The following is a 20,949-nucleotide window of genomic DNA, read 5'->3' on the forward strand; positions in this document are numbered from 1 at the left end:
AGGCCCAGCTGAGCAGGGCACAGGACGATGGGTGCTGTGATAAGGGAGATAAGATGGCCAGATAGTGGCTGGCCCTCTTCTCAACCCCTAGGGTGACAGTTCCCTCCCTGATTTGCCTCTTCCTCACTTGTCCTTGATCTGGGAATCTGGTTCTTAGCGGGCTCCCTGAAGATTGGGTGGAGAAAGTCCCCAGGGCCAACTACCTGCTCTCTCTGGTAACCAGGCCACCCTGGGCAGACTTCCAGGATGTTGCCTCAGGTGGCAGAGGCAGAAGGGATCTGGCCTCTTGCAGAGGAGCAGGGCATTTTGCCCTTGGAAAGTCCCTTCGATCCCACCTTGCTTCACAGCATGTCCCAGAGCTCAGTGGACCAGTTTGTTTTCTCCCAGTACTGGACAGCTGCCCTCCAATCAGGTCAGTGGCCAGATAAGATAGAGTATCTGGCGCCAGCTCAGCCTGCTCCCAGGAATCTTGCACCCCACTGGCTTTGGGCAGAGTCAAAGCAAGTCCTTGCTCAATAAGCCAGGCTCCATACTTTTTTTTTTGAGACAGGGTCTCACTAAATTGCTGGCCTTGAACTTGCGATCCTCCTGCCTCAACCTCCCCAAGTCACTGGGATTACAGGTGTGCGTCACCACACCCAGTCTAGGCTTCACACCTGCAGTGCCCCAGGAACCACTGGAGCCTCTGGCTCTCAGCTCCCGCTTTGTAATTGTCCCTATTGCATAGGGGCCACACATGCAGGGCACACTGCCTGGAGCTGAGCACAGGAGCAGGGGCAGGTTAAAGCCACCAGTCCTCCCTCCAGCAGTACCCTACCCCCTCAGCCAGGACAACCTGGGAAGACTTGTTTGCTATTTCCCACTTTCCACCTAGAAGGACAAGGCTCCAAAGGAAGACGCAGAGGCAGAACGGTTTGGAGAAATCAGCTGAATTTCTGAAGGAGTCTCCTTACAGTGGTGGTGCCTGGCTCAAAGATGGGCAGCAGGCAGCCAAGCCCTCCCAAGGCTGCCCAGGTGTCTGAGTGGGGAAAACAAAAATTTAAGGCTGAGGCTATTGCCATGTTCCAGATGCAACAACCAGGAAAATCATGAGAATCAAAGAAACAAAAATCCCTCTAAACTCTGCAGTACTGTACTCTTAAAAAAAAAAAAAAAAAAAAAAAAATCAAATAAAAGATGCCCAAGCTGCAGCTCCCAGGATGGGTGTCCTGTCCATCATGAGCAGAGGCTGCTTAGTCAGCTTCCTGCTTGACCCCAGACCCAGCCATCACTTGGGGTTATGAAGGAGGACGGCCTGTGGCCTGGCCCCACAATCCTTGCTTGGCATGGGTACCAGTGATGTCCCAAGCAGTGTGGCAAGGGGACAACTGGTAGGAGAAGTCCTCAGGAAGGGGAAACAATCTGCTTTGTGATTGGAACAGGACAGAAAAACATTTGCCTTCCCTAAGATAAGGGAAGAACAAAGTTTCTAGGGAAATCAGATTCATCAAGGGAGACGCTGGTGCTGATTTGAACGTTGATTGGTGGGCAGATGGGGGATGGGGGAGGAGGGTGGGTAGGGGGCTGGCAGCTGGTGGACAGGTACTCAGAGGTTGCTGAAGAGTTCATTTTTCTTGCTCCAGTCCATCTGTGGGGCCCGCTTGCTGCTGCGCTTCTGGTGGGCCCGCTCTTTGGCCATGGCCAGGGAGATGTTGAAGTCCAAGATGGGGTCAGAGGAGGAGGTAGGTGAGGGCTCTGTGGAGTCCTGTTTCTTGGGGCTATCTTGGGAATTTAGCTGTACAGAGGAGTAGGGGAAAGAAAGTGGGCAGTCAGTGCCTGGTGAGGCTCCCTGGTCCTCGGCCTCAGTGAGGTGGCTCCCTTGGGGCCATGCCCAGGGGAAGCCAGGTCACAAGAACAGAGTGCGCCTCAGCATGTGACCTCCAAGGCAGTCTTGTGCCAGGAGCCAGAGTGGCTTGGGAATTGGCTTCTATTAACCCAGTTACCAAGCCCCACCAGGCCGGCCCTACCTCCTCACTGGTATCGCTGGAGGTGGATCTCGCCAGGGCTGGCCTGGGGCTCTCCGAGGCTGTCTCGGCCAGGGTTTCACGACTGTTCGCCTGGCATAGGAAGGAAGGTGTGGGGGTTGGCAGGGAGTGGGGCAGGAAACTCCTGATCAGAGAAGCTGGGAATCGCGTCTGAGAAGCACCGCTCATGCCTTGGCCGTCAGCCCAGACTCCAGCTTTACATTCTTACATTCTTACATTCCTTAAAGGATCAGGGCAGCCTGGTTCATCCATCACCTGGGTGGGGGGTGAGCCGCAGCCCAAGGTGGAATTATCAAACTGCTCTCCCTCCTCCCCAGAATGGCTTTGGGCACTGACTTGCCTTTGGGCCAGTGACCCTGAGGGGTTTCTTGGGAGTGTGGGGGATACCAGAGCCCCCTCTATATGACATGGGGGACATGTACACTGCTTCCTGGACCTTCTGTGGCCCCTCCAAACCTTAACCCCAAAGGAGCGATGCCGGGTCTTGAAGGAATAAGGTGGATGGAGAGTTCCTGACCCAGATGCGGTAACAGAAGGCTCAGGCCTGGGCTCAGGGCCCCTCCCTCTGCAGGGTTCCAGGCAGGAGCCCTGAGTAAGAAGGCTGGAAGCAGATTCTGCAGACTCCTCTCTGTGGCCTGACTGGGTTGGCTGTCTCAGAGTGAAGGCTTTGGCCGGGGCGTCAGCTTGGCATTCAGCCCCTTCCTGGGTCCCTCCATGGCTTCAGCTGGCGCCCAGCCTGCCATTCCTTCCTCAGCCTCGCCCCTTCCCTCTGCCTGGGAGGAGGGGCTTTGTTCTTCCAACCCAGGCTGGAAGTAGCAGGGTTGGCAGCGTGTGGCCAGACACTGGAGCTCTGTTCTTGGGGGGAAGAATGGTCCCTTCTGTATGGTGGGGAACTGGAAGCGGGGGCCTGTCACCCAGGATGGCGGGCTGCAGAGGGGCCCAGCCAGAGCTCTCCTGCGTGACAGCCTGGGCCCTCAGCAGGGGTGAGGGCTATATTGGCACTTTTATAGTGTGGAGTTTAGGAAGGAGCTCGAACTGGGCCCTGAGGTTTCAGCCTGAGTCAAATGGCTGTCCTCCCAACTATGTCGCTTTCTGACCCATCCCCGGCACCCCTGGGGTTGGGAGCTAGAGATAGTCAGGGGACTACACTTACCTTCTGTATCTCCCCATTGGTGAAGGGCTCAGGCAAGGGACCTAGGTGAGGGAGAGACAGAGGTGAGTCCAGAACCTCTGGGCGAGTGGTAGGGGCTAGGGCTGCTGTGCTGGAGCAGACCATCAGATCTTGTGCCCAAGGTCAGTGGTTAAAAATTTTCTGACTGTAACCCACTGTAAGTACATTTGACATTTTAATGACCCAGTAGACACAAAGATTGTGTGTATGACAAAAGTGTCACAAAACAATACTTATCTTTACTGCAGAGCAATGCTCTTTGATATTGTCTACTAAATTTTAGTAAATGAATGTGCTGGTCTCTATCTGCTAAACCAATCTCAGGAGCCACTGATGGACCATCAGCTGTTTGAAAAACGCTGTCTCAGATGGGGTAAAATCCTAGATGGATTCCTATCTAGGGAGCCTGTTAAGAGGGGACAAGAAGGCTCAAGGGCAGTGTCCTCCCCATCAGCCAATGGGGAACCTGGTGTTGACGGGAGGGGTCAGAGGGAGATAAACCAGGGCTGGGATTACCTCTGACATGGCTTCAAGGGGTTGCTGTCCCCTTCCAGGGACTCATTAGCCTGGGTGGGTTTCTTCTGAACTCCTAGCTGATAACGCACTCACTTCTCTTCCCTCATCCCTGGTCCAGGGCACAGCCAGGTACAGTCCTTCCTTTTGATACCCTGGGCCTGCCCATGGTGGCAGTGCAGGGGAATTCTGGAACACTCACTCTCCCCCTCCCTCCAGACCTCTCCCTCTCAGGTCTTCTGGCCAGAGGCTGTAATCTCCTGGCCGGGGAGACAAACAGAAAAGAGAGGACTGTTGCAGGTTGAAAGATGGTGAAGGTGGCAGGGGATGGCATCTGAGAAGCTGCATATAATCCAGATTTCAGCTGTGTGTCTTCATACCAGGTCCCCAAGAGCAAGGCTGGGGTTTCTTTGGGCGTCAGCCTCCTCCTGAGAAATTACCTGAGTTATCTGGTTTCTATAAGCTTGGGAGACAAGGTAAAGGGATTATCCCACCTCCTGGGACCCTGGCTAGAACTAGAGGGGAAGGGCTGTCCCAGGGCCCCTCCAGCTAGGCATCCAAGTCATGTGACCCCCACTCCTACAAATATAACTCTGACCCTTGGGGAAGCCCCACCCACTGCAAAGTCCAAAGAGGCTCCACCCTCAGTGCGGCCCAGCGGGCACCCCCTCCCTGAGCCATCTTCCCAGGGAGAAAGTTCAGAGCAGGGAGGGGAGGCTGCTTAACCCCTCCCTGCCCTGGTAGAGCAGCCCTGCACCCTTTGGCTGGGCTTGGGCAGGGGGAGTTGCCAGGCTCAGCAGGGTGAGGGTGGGGGAGGGAGAGGGCAGGGGCCCAGGAACGGAGCAGGACCTACTGCTCTCCAGAGCCAGCAAGCTTGTTTCCAGGACAACCTGACAGAAGCGGGTGGGGAGGCACTGGGCTCCTGTCACTGGACTCTGATCTGCCCAGCAAAGGCTGGAAGCTGCCCCAGAGTTAACCCTTTCCTCACCCGGCCCTGAGAACTTGCTAGGGGCAGGGGACAGGGCCCAGGTCATTCTTTGGTGCTGCAGCTAGGGAATTTCTCGCCAGCCTTCATGCCAGCTGACCTCTTCAGAAACCTACTGCACATCCTGCGTCCTTTCCCTACACTGGGCTGCCCTCTCTGCCAACCCACGCTACGGGAACGCCCCTGGAGGAGGAGGAGGCGGCGTCAAAGCCCAGCCCTCACCACTGGCCACATCCCCAACTCGGGGGCACTTGGCTCACACCCACTCACCATTCAGATGCTCCTTAGATGGGATCACTCTGCACTTTTTGAAGAACTCATCAGTGTCCTTGTCTACCACGAGCAGCTTGGTCTCGTCCCCTCCAGCCTTGATGGCAGCCACCACGTCCCCATGTTGCTTGCCCTCCATGCAGACCCCATTCACCTGCAGAGTGGGGGTCGCAGGCACAGGTCTCACTTCGAGGGCAGGCGGGGAAGGAGGTCCCACCTGCAGATACTGTGCTCGAACGTCTGTGGAGTCCTGAGCTAGGCCAGTGGTTCTCGGGGTGGACAGTCAGTCAGCTTGGAGGCAGGACACATGGGAAGAGCCAAAGAAAATACCCAGACAAGACTAAACAAACACAGCTGTGAGAGACAGGATGGAGGCCTGGAGGCCTGCGCTGGGCTGTCCTCCGACTCCCCTCAGGTCCCCAGCCTTGGTTTTCTCACGTGTAAAATGAGAAGTCTTGGGAGAGCTGATCTCTGGCTCTAAGGTTCTAAGACCGTGATTCTGGGACGAGCCCAAGCGTTCAGCTCACGTTTCCTTTCTCATGAACACAGCACAAGAGCACAAGGCGTGTCTCAAAGCCTAGCTCAGGAAAGGGGTTTAGCCCCCATGCTTGCGCCTGGCACGGAGCACTCAGACAGGAGGGAAGCATTGGGGTGGCCCCTGGTATCTACCTTGATTGATGGGTGAATTATGGCTGCCAAGTGTTTGCTTGGTGAAAAAGAGCCCAAAGAGGGGAAAAAAAAGTCAGTCAGCGCCTGTTGGTCCACCCCCCATTCTTCCTTCTCTTTCTGCTATTGACCTATGCACTGCCCCCTCAATCCAGCATCTGTAGCCTGGCATTGCCCCATGGGTTAACCAAGCAGTGAATGAGGTGATGGCGGCCCAAGGGGGCTAGAGATCAGGAGGAGGAGCCTGGAAGTTTGGAGAACAGAGCGAGGGTATCACCTCCACAATGCGGTCCTGGGCCCGGAGTCCAGAGGCCTCGGCTGGAGAGTCTGGGTCCACTGCCCGGATGAATTGGCCTGGCTTGGATTTGTCACTGTGCAGGTTGAAACCATAGCCGTTGGCACCCTTCTTCATGGTACAGAGCCGAGGCCGGAGCTCACGCTGTGGGGATAATGGAAAGTCCACAGTCATTTCAGTGTGCCCTCTGCTTGATCCGTCTCCCCACCAAGTAAGGCAAGTAAGTGATAACACAGCTGTGCCTCCATCCTGCACAGCAAAGCAAGGAGCTCTGGCTGGCTCAGAGGACCTGTGTGGACATGCAGCATTGCAGCAAACTGCAGGGACATGGCCCAGGTCTTATCCCTCCTAATGGTCCATCTGGCCCTCTTAGAGGGCGAGGGGAATGAGGCACCCTTGTCCGTGTAGCTGGGTACCTATGGACACGAGGGTGGACCCCAGTCCTTTGTACCCGTTCTCTCGCCAGGGCACAAGGCAGGTGGGAATGGAAGCTAGTCAGTATGCTCCCGCTAGGGCCCTTCTTCACTCTCTCAGGCTGCCTTTCTCCTCCACCAAGCCATACTGCCCAGCCAAAAGGGAATGGAAGAGCCAGATAACTAGGAACCTGGGGGGGTGGGGCACAGTGGGAGGTCCTGGACTGGACAGGACCATCCACAGGGGCTCTAGGTGCAGGAGAGGATGAAGATGGCAATTGAACTCAGAGACCCTGTCACGGACTCCAAGGAGCCTAAACGGGGAGGGTGCTGGAAGAGCAGGGCTGGGCCGGAGGAAGCCCAGCAGGGCTGTGCCTGGAAAGCATGAGCAGCTAACGGTGAGCACAGGTTTCTTCTGAGCACTCTGACACAGCTGAAATGGCTTCACGTCCTCTGTCCAACTTAGGGCAGTTCAGCTTTGAAGCTGCAACCCGAGGACACACCACATGACAGACAGCTGGACAGAACATGGTGGGAGTGGGCCAAAGCCTAAGTCCAAGCCCTCCCCCACCCCCAGGCCTGTCACCCTGTGCATCAGGCAATGGGCTCCCCTGCTTACTAGCTGTGTGACTTGGGGCCAGTCATTTACTTCTCCAAGCCTTGGGGTCCTCATTTCTAGACCTTTCTCGCTGCCCGCTGCCTCCCAGGCTGCTGTGAGGCCCAGGGAGATAATGGCCCGTGTGGGCAGGCTCTAATGTAAGCCCTGAGCACACCTGGACTGAACTATACTGTTGAACTACTCAACGGGCAAGGGAAGCCGAGGAGTCAGCTGCAGGGGAGGGTGGCGTGTCAGGCTGCTCAGAAACCGAAATCCCCAGCTGGGAGCAGAGAAGGGGGAAGGCGAGGGAGGGGCGGGAAGAGCGAAGGGGAGGGCCGCAGCCTCCTGCCCCAACTTGCCAGCTCCAGGAGGCAGCCGCCATCTGCGGGAGATGTGCCCCTCTTCACTCTCCAGGGACACAGTGGGGGCTGGAGGGCCACTCTGCCTCCCTTTAAATGCTTGGGTAGTTCTTCAGGATGTTGGTGCGGGTGTGGCGAGGCCAGGAGGGGAAGGAGGGTGATGGCTGGGACCTCCCCTAGTGGCCCCTTACCCACATCTGGTCTAGGGCTCCTCACTTCCAACCACAAGGACAACTAAGCGAGCACCCAAGAGGCAGCCCTCCCTAGGGGCTGCTGGGGCACCCGAAGCCCCAGTTCTCCTTGCCACGTGTTTCTCAAGGCTGCCTGGTCCCTCCCACAGCCCCCAGCACCCCCTCCTCTGTTCCGGGAGTAAGTGAGGCTCTTCTCCCCTCCAGCTAATCCCGTCACAAGGCTGCCAGCAGGCCCTCCCCCAGGTGGCCCAGGTGAGCAGGAACAGGTCTGACCAGTTGCCACCCCACCAGGACAGGCTCAGCTTTCCACCTTAGCCACCCTGTGCTCTAGGATCCCTGTCCCTTTACCCTGAGAAGGTGGGAGGGTGAACCTCTGGGATGGGCAGGGGGCAGCTCCAATGCTTAACTGCTTCCCACCTCCCTACAAAGAATCCTCTCATAGCAACCTGGCTGGGGCTTGTCACCTGTTTTTGAGATAGGTAAAGTGAGGCTCAGAGAAGTTAAGCCCCCTGCCTGATAGCACACAGCCAGAACTCCAAGCTGCCCTCCTTCCACCACACTGTGGGCTGAAAGATCCAAGTGAACCAGGTAATCCATGTGGAGCAGAGACCCCAGCTCTGGGCTCTCCCTGGCACTGGCTGCAGTGTGAGCTGACCACAGCCTTCCTTCCGGTGCTCTGTGCCTCTGTAGCCAGAGCTGTGGCCCAGGTGGAAGGATAAAGCTTGGCTGGGTGACAGGGCGGTGAACATGCCTGGGCTGGGGCTGTGGTTGGAATTAGGCTGGGGGGCGGGTGGCTCGTGCTCCCTGGTTGGCGGGGCTGGGCAGTTGCCCTCATGATGCCCAACTCCCTTCTGGTCCAGGTCTCTGTGCTGTGAGTCTCCTTTACTATATGCCTCAGCAAGTGTCACCCCCATACCCCTTGCTTTGACATGTCATCAAAGCTCAGAGGCTTGCTTTGTGCTTTGCTCCCTTCTGCCAACATGCAGATCAGAGGGATGCGAAGGACCCCAGCACCCACCGTGACCTGCCCCACTGCCCTCTGGGAGTCCACAGTGGCTTGGGGCAGAAGGGCTGGAAGCCTAGGTAGTCCCTGCCATGTAGCACTCAGATGCCTACAGAGCCTAGCTAGTCTGTCCTTTCCAAGTTCCTGGAGGCTCCCACCATTCACAATGGTGAATTCACCCATGGGGGCTTCCTACAACTCCAGGGAGATCAGCTTCCAAGAGAAGTCACCCAGGTGTTCCCAGGAGGTGTCAATGCAGCTGATGAGTCAGCCCATCAGGTGGCCCATTCCAGTCTGGGTGGAGCCCGGAGTTCGCTGGTGGCAGCCCCCAGGGGATCTGAAGGCCTGGCCTGTTTGTGCTAGTTCCAGAACACGGGGGGTAAAGGGGAGCCTCCAGAGAACATGGCCCCAGAGTCTGTGCAGATCCTCCCAATAAATTCTGAAAGGTTGGAAATAAAAGTCAGGATCTGCTCAGAGATGAGACTGGCAGAGACCCAGAAGCAAGAGGAGCATGAAGCAGTGGTGGCCCAAGGCGGTGCGATGGGCTGGGGTGGCTCAGGGCTGTGGGCCCGAGACGCTCAATTTTAGACAATGCTGGATGGCTTTACAGAAAAGACATGCCAGGAGCGCAGCCTCCAGACCCTCCTGTGGGGCTTTCTACCACCCTCATGTTCTTAAGCTACCCATCATCCCTCTTCTCATGCAGGAAGCCTAGCCCCGCCCCAAGTGGCCACCCCATCATCACCTCCACCCCTGCAGCTCAGGGTGCGGACAGCGGGCAAGGAATTCAATAGGCACCACTAGCAGCCACCTGGAAGGCTGGGGAAAGTGGATACCCTAATCCTGGTGACTGATGTCTCTGGGGAGCTGGCGGCTGGGGGCCAACGCCCCGTTGGGCCCAGCTCCTCCCTGGCTGATGCCATGGTGATGGGTTGGACAGAAACAGACAGGCTGCCTCCACCACTTCCTGAAGGTCAGGCAGATGCAGGCCCCAGAAGGGATGGGTTAGGCAGCGGGAAGACCACCAAGGTGGTTAGGGTACAACAGAGGTGACCCCCACCTCTCAAGACTGCCCTTCCCCCAGGCAGCCAGGGCTCTTGTCATGTAAATAAGACTGGTACTCTGCTGCCCTATACAGAGAAAGCAGCCAACAAAAGACAAGGGGCTGGGGGCGGGGCGGGAGGAGCAGGGGGCTGGGGGCATGCTGGGTATGAGCCTCTGCTGCGCCAGGAGGCAGCTCCATTAGTTCCATATACTCTGGGGACACAGGCTTGGGCTGGGTGCTGGCTCTCAAGGGAAGCCAAATGGAGATAGCTGGCTCTGCCCCGGCTGTCCTGTGACAGGCAGCATGGGATACTGCTCTTTGGACAGTCTGGGAAGTGACCAGGAGCTTGGAACACTGCGCCAATGTCCGGATCTGTAGGTCGAAGGTATCTTTACCTCACCCCAAGTGAGGCACAGTGGTTTTGATTACTACAGGTTCTGAGCCCCAGGGCCCTGAAGTCACCTCCTGTTCCCTACAGGACCCCTCCCCTTGCATCTGTGCACGTCAAGGAATATCAGATATCATTGTTTGCAAAAAAGGATAGTACTCCTAGTCCTTGATGCTGTACTTCTGCTTTCCAGTGGGAAAGATTTTTCCTGGGGACCAGGCAGTGGCGGGGACCAGGTGAGAGACATAAGCTAGGGCTCCGGTTGCTTTTCCAATACCCCTGGGCTGGGGACCCTGAGCCAGATTCTCCCTCTGGCTGATAGTCTCTTCTCCCAGCTGCTTCCAAAGAGACCTACAGTGCAGCAGAGTCTGGCTCAGGTCTCTGGGCTGGGCAAGCCTGGGATGGAGCAGGCTGGTACCTGGGCTGCTGCCTGCCTGGACACCATCCAGGGTGGCCATCCCAGGCCTTCCTGCCTGCCTGCCCTGCAGGCGCTCTGCCATCCCTCAGCCTTCCCCCAGAATTTGCCCAGTGTAACTCCCGTCTCCCAAAAGGCTAAGTGAGAAATGTCAGGGAGCTTGTGAAGTCGGGGCTCAACAATGAAGTAACAAAGAGCGGCCGCCATTTGCCCAACACTTGGTATGTGCCAGACACTGGCTGGGGCACCTTCTCATTAAAACTCAATTACAGGGCTGAGGGTGTAACCCAGTGGTAGAGAGCTCACCTAGCATGAACAAAGCCCTGGGTTCAATCCTCACCACTACAAAAATAAACACATAAAATAAAATAAATTCCAATTGTAAAACTCTGCAAGGGAAGTATTGCTGCCTGTATTTTACAGGTGAGAAGACCCAGGTTCTGATAGAGAATCGATTGCTCAAGTACACACAGGTGATAGGAGAAAACTCGAACTCAGACCTAAAGTAGCATTGTGCGGTAGAAATAAGCCAACCTCTGTGCAATTTCATAACTTCTAGTAGCCACAGTAAAAAAGTAGAGAGAAGGGCCTGCGGGTGGTAAAGGGCCTGCTTAGCATGTGCGTGGCCCTGAGTCTCACCCCCAGCATCACACATACGAAAAAAAAAGTAAAAAGAAACAAGGTAAATTAAGCTTCATATTTCACACAATGTATCCAAAATATCATTGCAACATGTAGTCAACCTGTTTTTTAAAACTAAGAAATTTTACTTCATTTGTTCAGGTCTCTAACCCGAAGATCTGAAATCCAAATTGCTCCAAAATCTGAAACTTGAGTGCAGACCTGATACGACCAATGGAAAATTCCATGCTATGAAACTTTGTTTCCTGTACAAAATTATCCAAATAATGTATAAAATTAGCTTCAGGCTGCACAGATAAGGTATACATGAAACACAAATGAATTTTGTTTGGACTTGGATCCCATCCCTAACATGTCCTTCTTTTTTTTGGTAGCAGGGATTGAACCCAGGGGCACTTTACCACTGAGCTATATGTTTGCATATATATGCAAATATCCCCCCCCCAAAGAAAAAATCTGAAATCTAAAACACTTCCAGTCTCAAGCATTTTGGATAAGGGATTCAACCTGCACCAATTCTTCAAAATGGAGAATGCATTTCATGTATATATACAGAACATTTCCACTTGGGCCACAACACTTCAAGTGCCCAAGAGCTTTCACTTGGCTGGTGGCTACTGTGAAGGGCAGCACGGATGTAGGGGTCTTTCAGACATTATGCTGAGAGCCCCAAACACGCCCTTCTAAATCCCTGGACCTCTGCTGTGGGCACTGGCCCCCAAGTCCTCAAAGCACAGGGAGAGGACACGCCTTTGCCTCTGGCCTCATTCACAGAGCTGTGGGACCTGAGCATGACAAACATTCTCTGCATGTTATAAGCTGCCCCCGAGGTGACTTGACCTCAGGGAATCTACAGCACTTGTCCTTTCTCAGGAAATAGGAACTTAAACGTTGCCTAGGAATCTGGGGACATGGTGGGTTGTCCTACCCTGAGGGGAAGGCTAAGTCAACAGCCAAGGCCAGCTTCTTTGCACTTCAGGGGAGCACCAGAGCCAGCAAGGAGAGGCTGGGGGGCCAGGGAGGATAGAGACTTGGTTACTAAGCTCTGGGTCCACCAGCTGGGAGTCCTGGAGATGCCACCTAACTGCCACGTCACTGCCCACGCCTCAGTCTCCACAGGCGGAACGGGGCTAACACCGGCCTTGGGGTGGTCATGTGCATTAAGTGAGCAGGCGCGCTGCAAATCTGAATTTCCAGGAGGGCCACTCTACCTAGAAGGGCAGAGCAGAGCCACGGCTGCTGGTGGGGCGCAGAGCTCTGGTTTCTCCCAGTGCAAAGGCTGCAGCCCAACAGACCCTGGCAGACTGCCTGTTCCTCTAACTCCTGGCTACCCATCCCCCGCTGTCCCAAGGATGAGAAACCTGGGGAAGACCCCCATCTACCCGAGGTTCACTGAGAAGGAAGCTCCTTTCTAGAATGACTGATATAATTTAACAGGAGCCTCAAGTGACAATCGGGGGCCCTGATGTTGTACCAGTGGAGAAAACGATCACAAACATGCGACTTCAGAGGAGGAAGCCACTAGTGCATGGCTTGTTTCAAATGCAAGCATTGAGCAGCTCAAGCCTGGTCACCCTGGGAAAGAGGCTGATGGCCTGCCAGCTAGCCATGCCCACCCACCCACCTTGCTACCTAGGGCATCTGATTGTCTCTGCATCTGCACCAGGATCAGGGTCCATCCAGGTTGATGGGAACCCGAGTCAAGCTGGGCACTTTCACATTCACACCTGTCCTCTTATCCAAACTTCCCAGCAACCCGAGGGGTGGGTGGGTGCTGGTGTCCCCATTTTACAGAAGTGGAAGCTGAGGTTTGCAGGGAACAGTAAACTCCTCGGGTTCCAGAGCCAGCAAGCAGCAGATTCCTCGTCTTAAAATGGAAGCTGCTAGTAGACAAGAAGAGTGAGTGGGTAGGTTCTATCTGGAACTCCAATCTCTGAGTGTGCTGGAGGCACAAATAAGCCAGGTGTGCTGGACTGCCGCGCACTGAAACAAAGATCCCACACAGCTGTTTGGTATTCCGTCATTAACTCAAATTATCTGTTGAGCACCTCCCTCTTGGGGGCCTGGCACAGCGCTAGGGATAGTGCGGCAAGTAAGCTGCAGTTGCTGCCCGGGGCTTGCCATGGAGTGGAGAAGGTCACAGAAATGACTGAAATACTGTGTGTAAGAGTGATCGGATACCACACAGAGAGGAGGAGGGAAGAGCAGCTCTGCCTCTGGGATCAAGGAAAGGCTCCGTGAGAGGTCAGAGGTCTTGAAGAGTGTCCCCAGTGCACAAGGGGACAGGAAAATTTCCAGTCCAATGACTACTGAGAGCGTATGGTGTGCTCAAGGGGAATTAAAACACTTGGTGCAGTTTCCAGGTTTATTAGGGCAGTAGGGAGAGTGGGCTTCCAGACTGTGGAGGATCAGGGGACATCATGTAGCTCTTAAACAACAGTGACTACTGACTGAGCCCTTCTGAGTGCTGGGCTTGGCCACCACTGCACCTGCCCAACTAGGGAGGCAGATCCTGTGCCAGATGTCCCATAGGTGGGGTGTAATAGTCACAGTTAACTATTTATTAATTTAAATACCAAAAACCAACATTTACTGAGCACTTACTTAGTCTCAGGCACTGGGTGACTTATAGTCTGTCACAGAATAATTTTGCAGATTTTGTCAAAAAAAAAAAAAAATTTTTTTTTTCTCCAAAAAAGTGGGGGCAACCATTATGCGAAGCCCTTTTTATTTTGGTTGGTTTTGGGGATTGAACCCAAGGGTGTTCTAGTACTGAGCTACATCCCTGGTCCTTTTTATTTTTTATTTTGAGACAGGTCTTGCTAAGCTGCTGAGAGTCTCAATTGCTGAAGCTGAACTGGAACTTGCGATTGTCCTTCTCAACCTCCCAAATTGCTGGGATTAGCTGGGATTACGTGTGTGCCACCATGTTTCAGCTACGTGAAGCTTTTTTTTTTTTTTTTTTTTAAAAAAAACAAAACAAAAAAACCAAAAAAAACTGTGCTGGTCTTAATTAAAAATCATTTGTTACTAAACTATCTTTGGTGCAAGATTAGGATGCATGGAATACTCCTGAATATGTGTTCACGTGGTGGTGACAATTATGTGGTAGAATATGGTAAGTATATTCTTATGTAATCCCAACAACCTCATGAGGTCCCTGCCATCACCCCCAACTTACACAAGAGGAAATGGAGGCTTAGGGAAGTAAAGCAACTTGGCTCAGGCAGCCCCAGTAGATAGCTGAGCTGGCTCAGGCCTGCTCTGTCACTTTGGGTCCTAGCTCAGAGTTTAGGCCTCCTGCTGTGACTAGTGGGTTAATGGGGGGAGAGGAGTTTTAAGCCAGGAAGTCCCAGAACAGGTGTTGCTGCTCTTCCCTTCAAATGGGTGAAGGTGGGTAAAGCTATTAAGAAATCAGGTGAGCCCCTGTAATCCCAGTGCCTTGGGAGACTAAAGCAGGAGGATTGTGAGTTCAAAGCCAGCCTCAGGGGCTATGGATATAGCTCGGTTGGTAGAGTGCTTGCCTCATATGCACAAGGTACTGGGTTCAATCCCCAGCACTACCAAAAAAATAAATTAAAAAAAAAAAAAAAAAAAGCCAGCCTCAGCAATTTAGTTAGGCCCTAAGCAACTTAGGGAGATTCTGTCTCAAAATAAAAAAGGGAATGTGGCTCAATGGTTAAGTACCCCTGGGTTCAATTCCTAGTACAAAAAAAGTCAGGAGGCCTACCTCCACCTAGACTGGGCTAGAATGCCCAGCATAGATGGCCAGGGCTCCAGGCACCCCTTTACCCTCTGCCCTGTATGGTTCTTGACCTGGTTGGGCTGGTCCTCCCAATGATGTGCCAGCCAGCCAAGTGCACTCTGCACAGCACCTTTTCACTTTCGAGAACTGGCGAAGGTATCAGAACAGTCCCCGCACTGTAGCAAATTCAGGCTGAAATTAGTTAGTGAATCTCAATTAGAGGCTCTATATGGGAAAGGGATGCCTTTTAGGATTGAAAAAAGAAAAAAAAAAAAAAAAAAAAAAACCAACACAACATTACAGCCTTCACTGACAGTTTCTGTAGTAGCAGGGTGGGCCTCTTTCTGGTATATGGGGATTTTCTTCTGGACGGGCTTCGCAGTACTGACTGGGATGAATAAAGCTGAGGAACTTAGCCTCAGAACTGGGAATGAAGGGCCTGGGCATAAATGAGCCAAACTCAGAATCTAGTGGGGGGTTAGAACTTCTCATTATTTCTAAAATTCTCTGGAATAGTGCTCCTATTTTATAGATGGGAAAAATCAAATCTCAGAGAATGACTGACTTGCCCGGCAATGGTGTCCCCAGGATGGCTGTACTATCATCTCCTAGCCTAACAATACACACAAATGTAGGTGTCACACCGGCCTGGGGGAACCTGGTTCTGTGCTCACCCACAGGACAGACAGCCCAGAGAGCAGGAAGCCCTGCCCACTGTCTTTCAGTCAGCGGTGTGGAGTGCATGTGCTGTGCCAACCCTTCAACCTGCCTCCCCCAGCCCTCTGGCACCCAGCAGAACCAAAAGGGCAAAGGGAGGAGCTGAACATGACTGTGACTTGGTGTTGGGGGGTGTTATTTGTGTGGGTGCCAAAGTCCAAAGGAAAGAAAAAGGAATGACCAATCGATGGACTCCGCACAAAGTTCACCTGGTTTCTGCCTGGGAACAGAGGTCATCCGTTCCAACTCCCTGTCAGGGGTGCCTCAGCCTCTCCTCTTACCCCTTGCCAATGCCAGCTTGGCAGTGGCAGGAGGTGGGAGCCTGGTGGCCTGCATTCCCAGCACCCAGGTCTGGCTGGACAGGGCTCCTAGTGACCTCACTTCCACCAAACCAGTTGATCCTCTCAGGCTCCACCTCCTACCTTAATGCTGAAATGTGCCCTTTCTCTATCAAGGAGGATCCTCCAGGCTCCAGAGACACCCCTGCTACAGGCTGTCCTCAGGTAGAGAGCTGGTGGATGCTGAAGGGGCCTCAACCTTGCTCTCCTGGGACAGGAGGCTCAGCACAAGAGCTCCTGTTTTGCCAGCTGCCCCTCCTGCAGCTGATCCAAACTGGGATCGTTCTGGAAAGTCCAAACATAGGCAAAAGTGACCAGCCTGCCCGCTGTCCCAGAACTGGAGTTAGCAGTGACAACGTTGGGGGAGACCACCTGCTTACAGTGAGCTCCAGGGCTGGGTCTGGCAGAGTGCCTGCTCCCTTCCCCAGTCATTTTCTCCTCCTCCTCCAAGGTCCTCCCTCCTGCTCCCTGAAGAGCTAGCGCTTACTCCTCACATTCCTAAGAATCATAAATCCTGGGTGGCAGAGCCACCACCCTCAAGACGCCTCTGTGCCTCCTCCCTGCCCCCACCCCCATACATCAGGCCCTGAGCAGCTGGGGCTTTCTTTTTCTTAGAACTCACACTGGACTTTGGGAAGATGAAGTCCAGCCTGGTGAAGTTATTGATACACACAGCAGGAGGCTGGGTGGAAGTGGTAGGTGTGGGACAGACGCCTGGGCCCCTCCCACACCGGGGCTCAGCACTGAAAGGGGATTGTTATTCCTCCAGCTTTTTGAGTGGGACGTACTCGCCTCGCCTTCACCCTAGCTTCAGTTAGGACTCACAGGGGCCGTGGGGAAAGCTGGCACCTCTAGGGTAGAGACGCCTTCCTCCCACCCCAGCGGCGGGATGGGGTGGCCCAGGTGAGGGCCCCAGGAAGGAGTAGGTTTGGGTTCCAAGGGACAGGAGCCCAGGAAAAGGGGGCTGAGCTCCGTTGTGCCGCCCTTCCAAATGGGCAAGGGGGGAAGGGGGCAAAGAAAGGTGCAGGCGGCAAAGGTACTCAGACTTCCACGTCAGTCTGGGTAGGATAGAGTCGCCAGAAGCTGCCCCACGTCTGCCCAGGACCTGAGAGGGCGCTGGGTCGGCGGGCGGAAGCAGCTTCCCTCCCGCGGCTAGAGTTTTAGACGTCCGGGGTGCCTAGATCTCTTCCCAGGTTTGGCCCGCACTTACCCGCTCCGGATGGGTCTTCTCGGCCTCACGCGGTTCGTTTTCGGCGCCAGTCCCCTTCCCCTCGGTGGCGGCCGGCGACTCGGCCTGTCCTGGTCCTTCCTGGGCGCGCAGCAGCTCCTCCCCGACCTGGACCCCTAGCTTTTTCAGCTGCTCGTCAGTCTCGGGGTCCACCACCAGCAGGCGCACCGCGTTGAGCGCGGCGCGGATGCGGCTCACCACCTGCTGGTGGGTTTCCTTCTCGACATTCTCGCCGTTCACTTCCACCAGCCGGTCCCCGGCCAGCAGCCCAGCTTTCTCAGCCGGCGAGCCGGGCTCCACCAGCCGGATAAACTGGCCCGCCTTGCCTTTCTCCCCGTGCAGATGGAAGCCGTAGCCATTCGGACCTTTCTCCAGGCAGCAGAGCCGGGGCAGGGGAGCCCCGGCTGCCGCGTCCGTGCTCATTTCGTCCTGCGACTGCTCAGCAGCGAGAAGTGGGGTCCCGTCGGGGGCCTGAGACGCGACGGCTCAGCCTTTCTCCCGGCCCTAGAACCGGGAGGCGAGCGGGAGCGTCGCAGAGAATTGCCGGACGGGCGGAGAGCGCAGGTGTGCAGGGAACGCCGACCGGGAACGACAAGGAACCGACGGAGGAACGCGGACCAATCCCCGCCCCGCGCGGCGTCTGAGCGTTCCAGAACCCGTCCAGCCCCTAGTCCTGGGGGCGGGGCCGCGCCGAGGGTGTGGATTCCCGTGGGCCAATCAGGGGCCACGATCAGGGACGCTCGGGCCGGGTGAACGACGCCGGCCAATGGGAAGGAGCGTGGGCGGGGCCTGCGTTCGGCGCGGCGCCCTGTGGCGGGCGAAGAAAGAGGGCTCAGGAAGTGGAAGTGTTTGTTACCAAGTGCCGGAGTTGGCCGGGCGGCAGGGGCGGGGCAGGGCCCCTGGCCCCAGGGAGTTCCAGGTACCGAGCGGCGGAAGACTGCGTTCTGTTTTCCCCCTTTGGCGTGGGTTGAAGAGAGCTAGCCCCCCGGGTTAAGCACCCTCGTGTTGTAACGGCCTTTAGCCATGCCTGTCCTGGCGCTGGGATGGAGGGGAGCAACTGTTGCCGGGGAAACCGCTCCCGCACTGGGGCAGCGAGGACCGGCCGTCGTAAGAACTGGACACAACAAAGTTGTTTAAATAAGTGTCCCGAGACTTGGGTCAAGGGGTGCAGCTCCGATACCTGCTGAAAAGTCGAGAGGGCTCAGCAGAGTCTGAGTCGTCACGACGCCTGGACAAGACAAGCCACCCAGGGCAATGAGCGCACACTGGGCCAGCTTTTGGCCAGGGAGATGCGGGGGGAAGAGAGGCTGAACGATCAGGTAATCAATCACAGGGTACACTCCACAGGGAAAAGAACCCCTGGCTTTTTTCAGCTGAGAAAGAAAAATGACTAGGACTGTAAGGTAAGCCTTTTAGTTCCCTCTTGCCAGGTGAGAGGCTGGTCACAGAGACCCGGGTGAGGTGACTGAGAACACCGAAGGATGAGATTCGAATGATTTTGGTAAAGACAGTTCTTCCAAAACTCGATAACACTCTTCAACATGGTCCCTCCTCCCATATCCACCTCAAACGAACAGTGAACAAGGTGTACTTTCCAAAATACTGCAGTTTAATTCTGAAAAACCCAAATGCTAAAGGCCCAGAGCTGTCTATGTGATTGAATCTCCTGCAACCTGCTATGGGCCCCAGAAAAGACCTGGGAGGTCAGGCTCCTCCCTTATTCGCCTGGGTGAGGCCACTGAGAGCTTCCTTATCAATCCAAGTTGGAGCCGCTGACTCTGCTCAGACAGCAAGATTTCTGCTGCAAATGCAGCAGCCTCAGAAATGATCAACGAATAGTACTTCTTCACCCCTCCTCTATCCCTGGCCTGCAGAGCCAAAGGAAAGGTGCCTACTCTAGGTCCTGACCTGCATATTTCCTGGATACTTCCAGGGCTGGGGTGGAGGCTTTGGAAGATGTAAGATCTTGGGCCCCTCTCAGCACCCCAGGTTCACCCACATGATCTTGTGTGGCATACAATGAATTGGTGCTCCCAGAAATGGGACCTCCCATTCCCTTACCCTGACTCAGTAGGAGGGGAGATAAAGCAGTTTTGGCCCTGGTGACTGTCCAAGAAGTTCAAGAAAAGGGCACCGTGGTCAGGAAGGAGGGGGAACTTGGGTTCAGGGAGATAGACCTAGGGGAAGGTTGCTCAGTTCTGCCTTCCACCTGCTCTGGGAGCCAGGGAGTTCTCTTTATCTGGTTCTTAACCTGGTTGAGCTAAGTACACCTCCTTGAAAAAGCTGCGGGGCTTCACACCTGACAAATGATTGAGTTGGGAAGACAAACTTTTCCTAGCTCTGACCTCAGGTATCCAGGGGCACAGACAGAAGCTGAGCTCCCCTAGGATCTGAGGTCCAGAGAACAGACGGATGTTTCCGAGTGCCCTGATGTGCTTGTATGCTGGAGGAAAAGTGGCGCACCTCCAGGAGTGGGGTTAGCTTAGGAAAGCCCGAGGTAGCCACAGACAAACCCGAGTCTCTGTTACTCCTGTTTCTAGTTGGGCCCCTCCTAATCTCCATGACTCTATCTTCCCTGAGTCTTTCATCCAGCTTCCAGCACTAGGGTCCAACTTATTGGCTAAGACTGTTTGCTGGGGAACTGGAAAAAGGGAAGGCTGGGGTGGGCTCAGACTCCCTCCAGCTGAAGTGAGGGTGGTGATGGGGTCACTACTTACCCTCACACCCCAGAAGTGCACTGGTAATCCCTGGTGCTGAGCTGGAGCAGAACCACCCTGTCATTGCTAGGAGGATGGCCCAACCCCTTAGGTCCTAATCCTAAATCCAAGAAGGCAAAAGGGCCACCAGTCCCTATCTTGGTTTTCTGGAAATCCTGGTACCATTTTTTTTTTCTTTAGTATGAAATTAGGTATCATTAAGATAAAATGTAAGCGTTTTCCCCTCCCCCAGGATGCAGGGAAGCTACAGGAGTGCCAGTGCCTTAAGGGCGGGGCTGTGCACTGGGCCCCCAGGCCCCCATCGACTCAGAGGCTCAGGATAAATCGGTCAGCGGGAGAGCGCTGCATCTCCAGGGCCTCCTGGGGCCTCCTCTAGCTGCTGGGATTCACAGGAAGGAGCAGCAGCTGGGGCGCTTCTTCTGGGACTCCACGTAGTCTCGGATCTGGAAGCTGGGCTCCTCGGCCTGCTGCCCTGCACGGTACTTCAGCTCCCTGGGGAGGAAGAGCAAGGGGGCTGGCTGGGCTGGGAGTGCAAAGTCCAGCTTTACCCACCCCGTCCTCCAGGCCAGGAGCCAATGGCGCTCAGAATGCAAGTGGGCCCAGGGGCTGGGCCAGGGGCTAGGCCCTACTGGGTTCCCAGATGCCACCCTGCCCTCCTCGGTTCCCTTCCCTGCTCAGCTCTCACTTGGCAATGGCCAGAAAGGCTAACTCCACATTCATGCCGGTCTTGGCACTGGTCTCCATGAAGGGAACGCCGTACTCCTGCCAGGGAGAAAGTGTCCATAGGGCAGCCTCTGACTGCCCCCATTGTTCCCCTGCCCCACCGGAGTCACTTACCCTGGCCAGTGTCTCTCCGTCCTCGGAGCGTATCACCCTTTCACTGCTCACATCCGCCTGTCAAGCCCATGTGGGTCACTTTGAGGAAGGAAGCCTTGACCCCAGCTGACCCATCTTTTGCCCCAGGAGCAGGCACTGCCCGCCCTCTGCTGGTGGTCAGAGGGACTGCAGGCAGGTGTGATTGGCCTGGAGCCAGGGTTTCTACCTTGTGAAAGGCTACACCCTGCTCCTGGCCCTGGGATCTCACCCCTGGATCTGGGAGGTGTGGGTGATTGGCAAAGGGTGTGGTGGTGATGCAACCTCAGAGGGCGGACAGCAGTTGGGGACAGTCCTTTGCAGACTTGGCCCTTGACCCCTGAACCTCTTCTCTATGATCTAATGGGGGCTAG

The 20,949-nt window shown here is 55.1% G+C and overlaps 3 protein-coding genes across 7 annotated transcripts in view; 1 reads left to right on the forward strand and 2 right to left on the reverse strand.

The window, feature by feature from the left end:
• Window positions 1-916: 916 nt before the first annotated feature.
• On the reverse strand, window positions 917-17,660 carry Nherf1 (NHERF family PDZ scaffold protein 1). Of its 2 annotated transcripts, XM_047546891.1 has the most exons (6): window positions 16,989-17,660; window positions 5,907-6,068; window positions 4,964-5,117; window positions 3,178-3,218; window positions 2,007-2,096; window positions 917-1,774 (listed from the first exon to the last, which is right to left on the reverse strand). In XM_047546891.1, the coding sequence occupies exons 1-6, from the start codon at window positions 17,427-17,429 to the stop codon at window positions 1,586-1,588; spliced, it is 1,077 nt and encodes a 358-aa protein (XP_047402847.1). In that variant the 5' UTR covers window positions 17,430-17,660; the 3' UTR covers window positions 917-1,585. The 2 variants fall into 2 exon arrangements, with proteins under 2 accessions (XP_047402847.1, XP_047402848.1); XM_047546892.1 differs by lacking the exon at window positions 2,007-2,096.
• The window catches only part of LOC124980877 (CMRF35-like molecule 1), a 147,271-nt gene continuing 143,316 nt past the window's right edge, over window positions 16,995-20,949 (forward strand). The window contains exon 1 of the mRNA XM_047546897.1: window positions 16,995-18,325. The gene's annotated coding sequence lies outside the window, so the exon portion shown is untranslated. The remainder of the gene's footprint in view (window positions 18,326-20,949) is intronic.
• The window catches only part of Rab37 (RAB37, member RAS oncogene family), a 53,210-nt gene continuing 52,078 nt past the window's right edge, over window positions 19,818-20,949 (reverse strand). For 3 of the 4 annotated variants that reach the window (XM_047546913.1, XM_047546915.1, XM_047546912.1), the window contains 3 exons: window positions 20,561-20,617; window positions 20,409-20,485; window positions 19,818-20,215 (listed from right to left, as the gene is read on the reverse strand). In XM_047546913.1, coding sequence (XP_047402869.1) covers window positions 20,110-20,215; window positions 20,409-20,485; window positions 20,561-20,617 — 240 coding nt within the window. In that variant the 3' untranslated portion in view covers window positions 19,818-20,109. The remainder of the gene's footprint in view (window positions 20,216-20,408; window positions 20,486-20,560; window positions 20,618-20,949) is intronic. The other variant, XM_047546914.1, reaches the window with a different exon arrangement.

This window comes from Sciurus carolinensis, chromosome 3 (genome assembly GCF_902686445.1).
Source record: "Sciurus carolinensis chromosome 3, mSciCar1.2, whole genome shotgun sequence".
NCBI classification, from domain to species: Eukaryota; Metazoa; Chordata; class Mammalia; order Rodentia; family Sciuridae; genus Sciurus; species Sciurus carolinensis.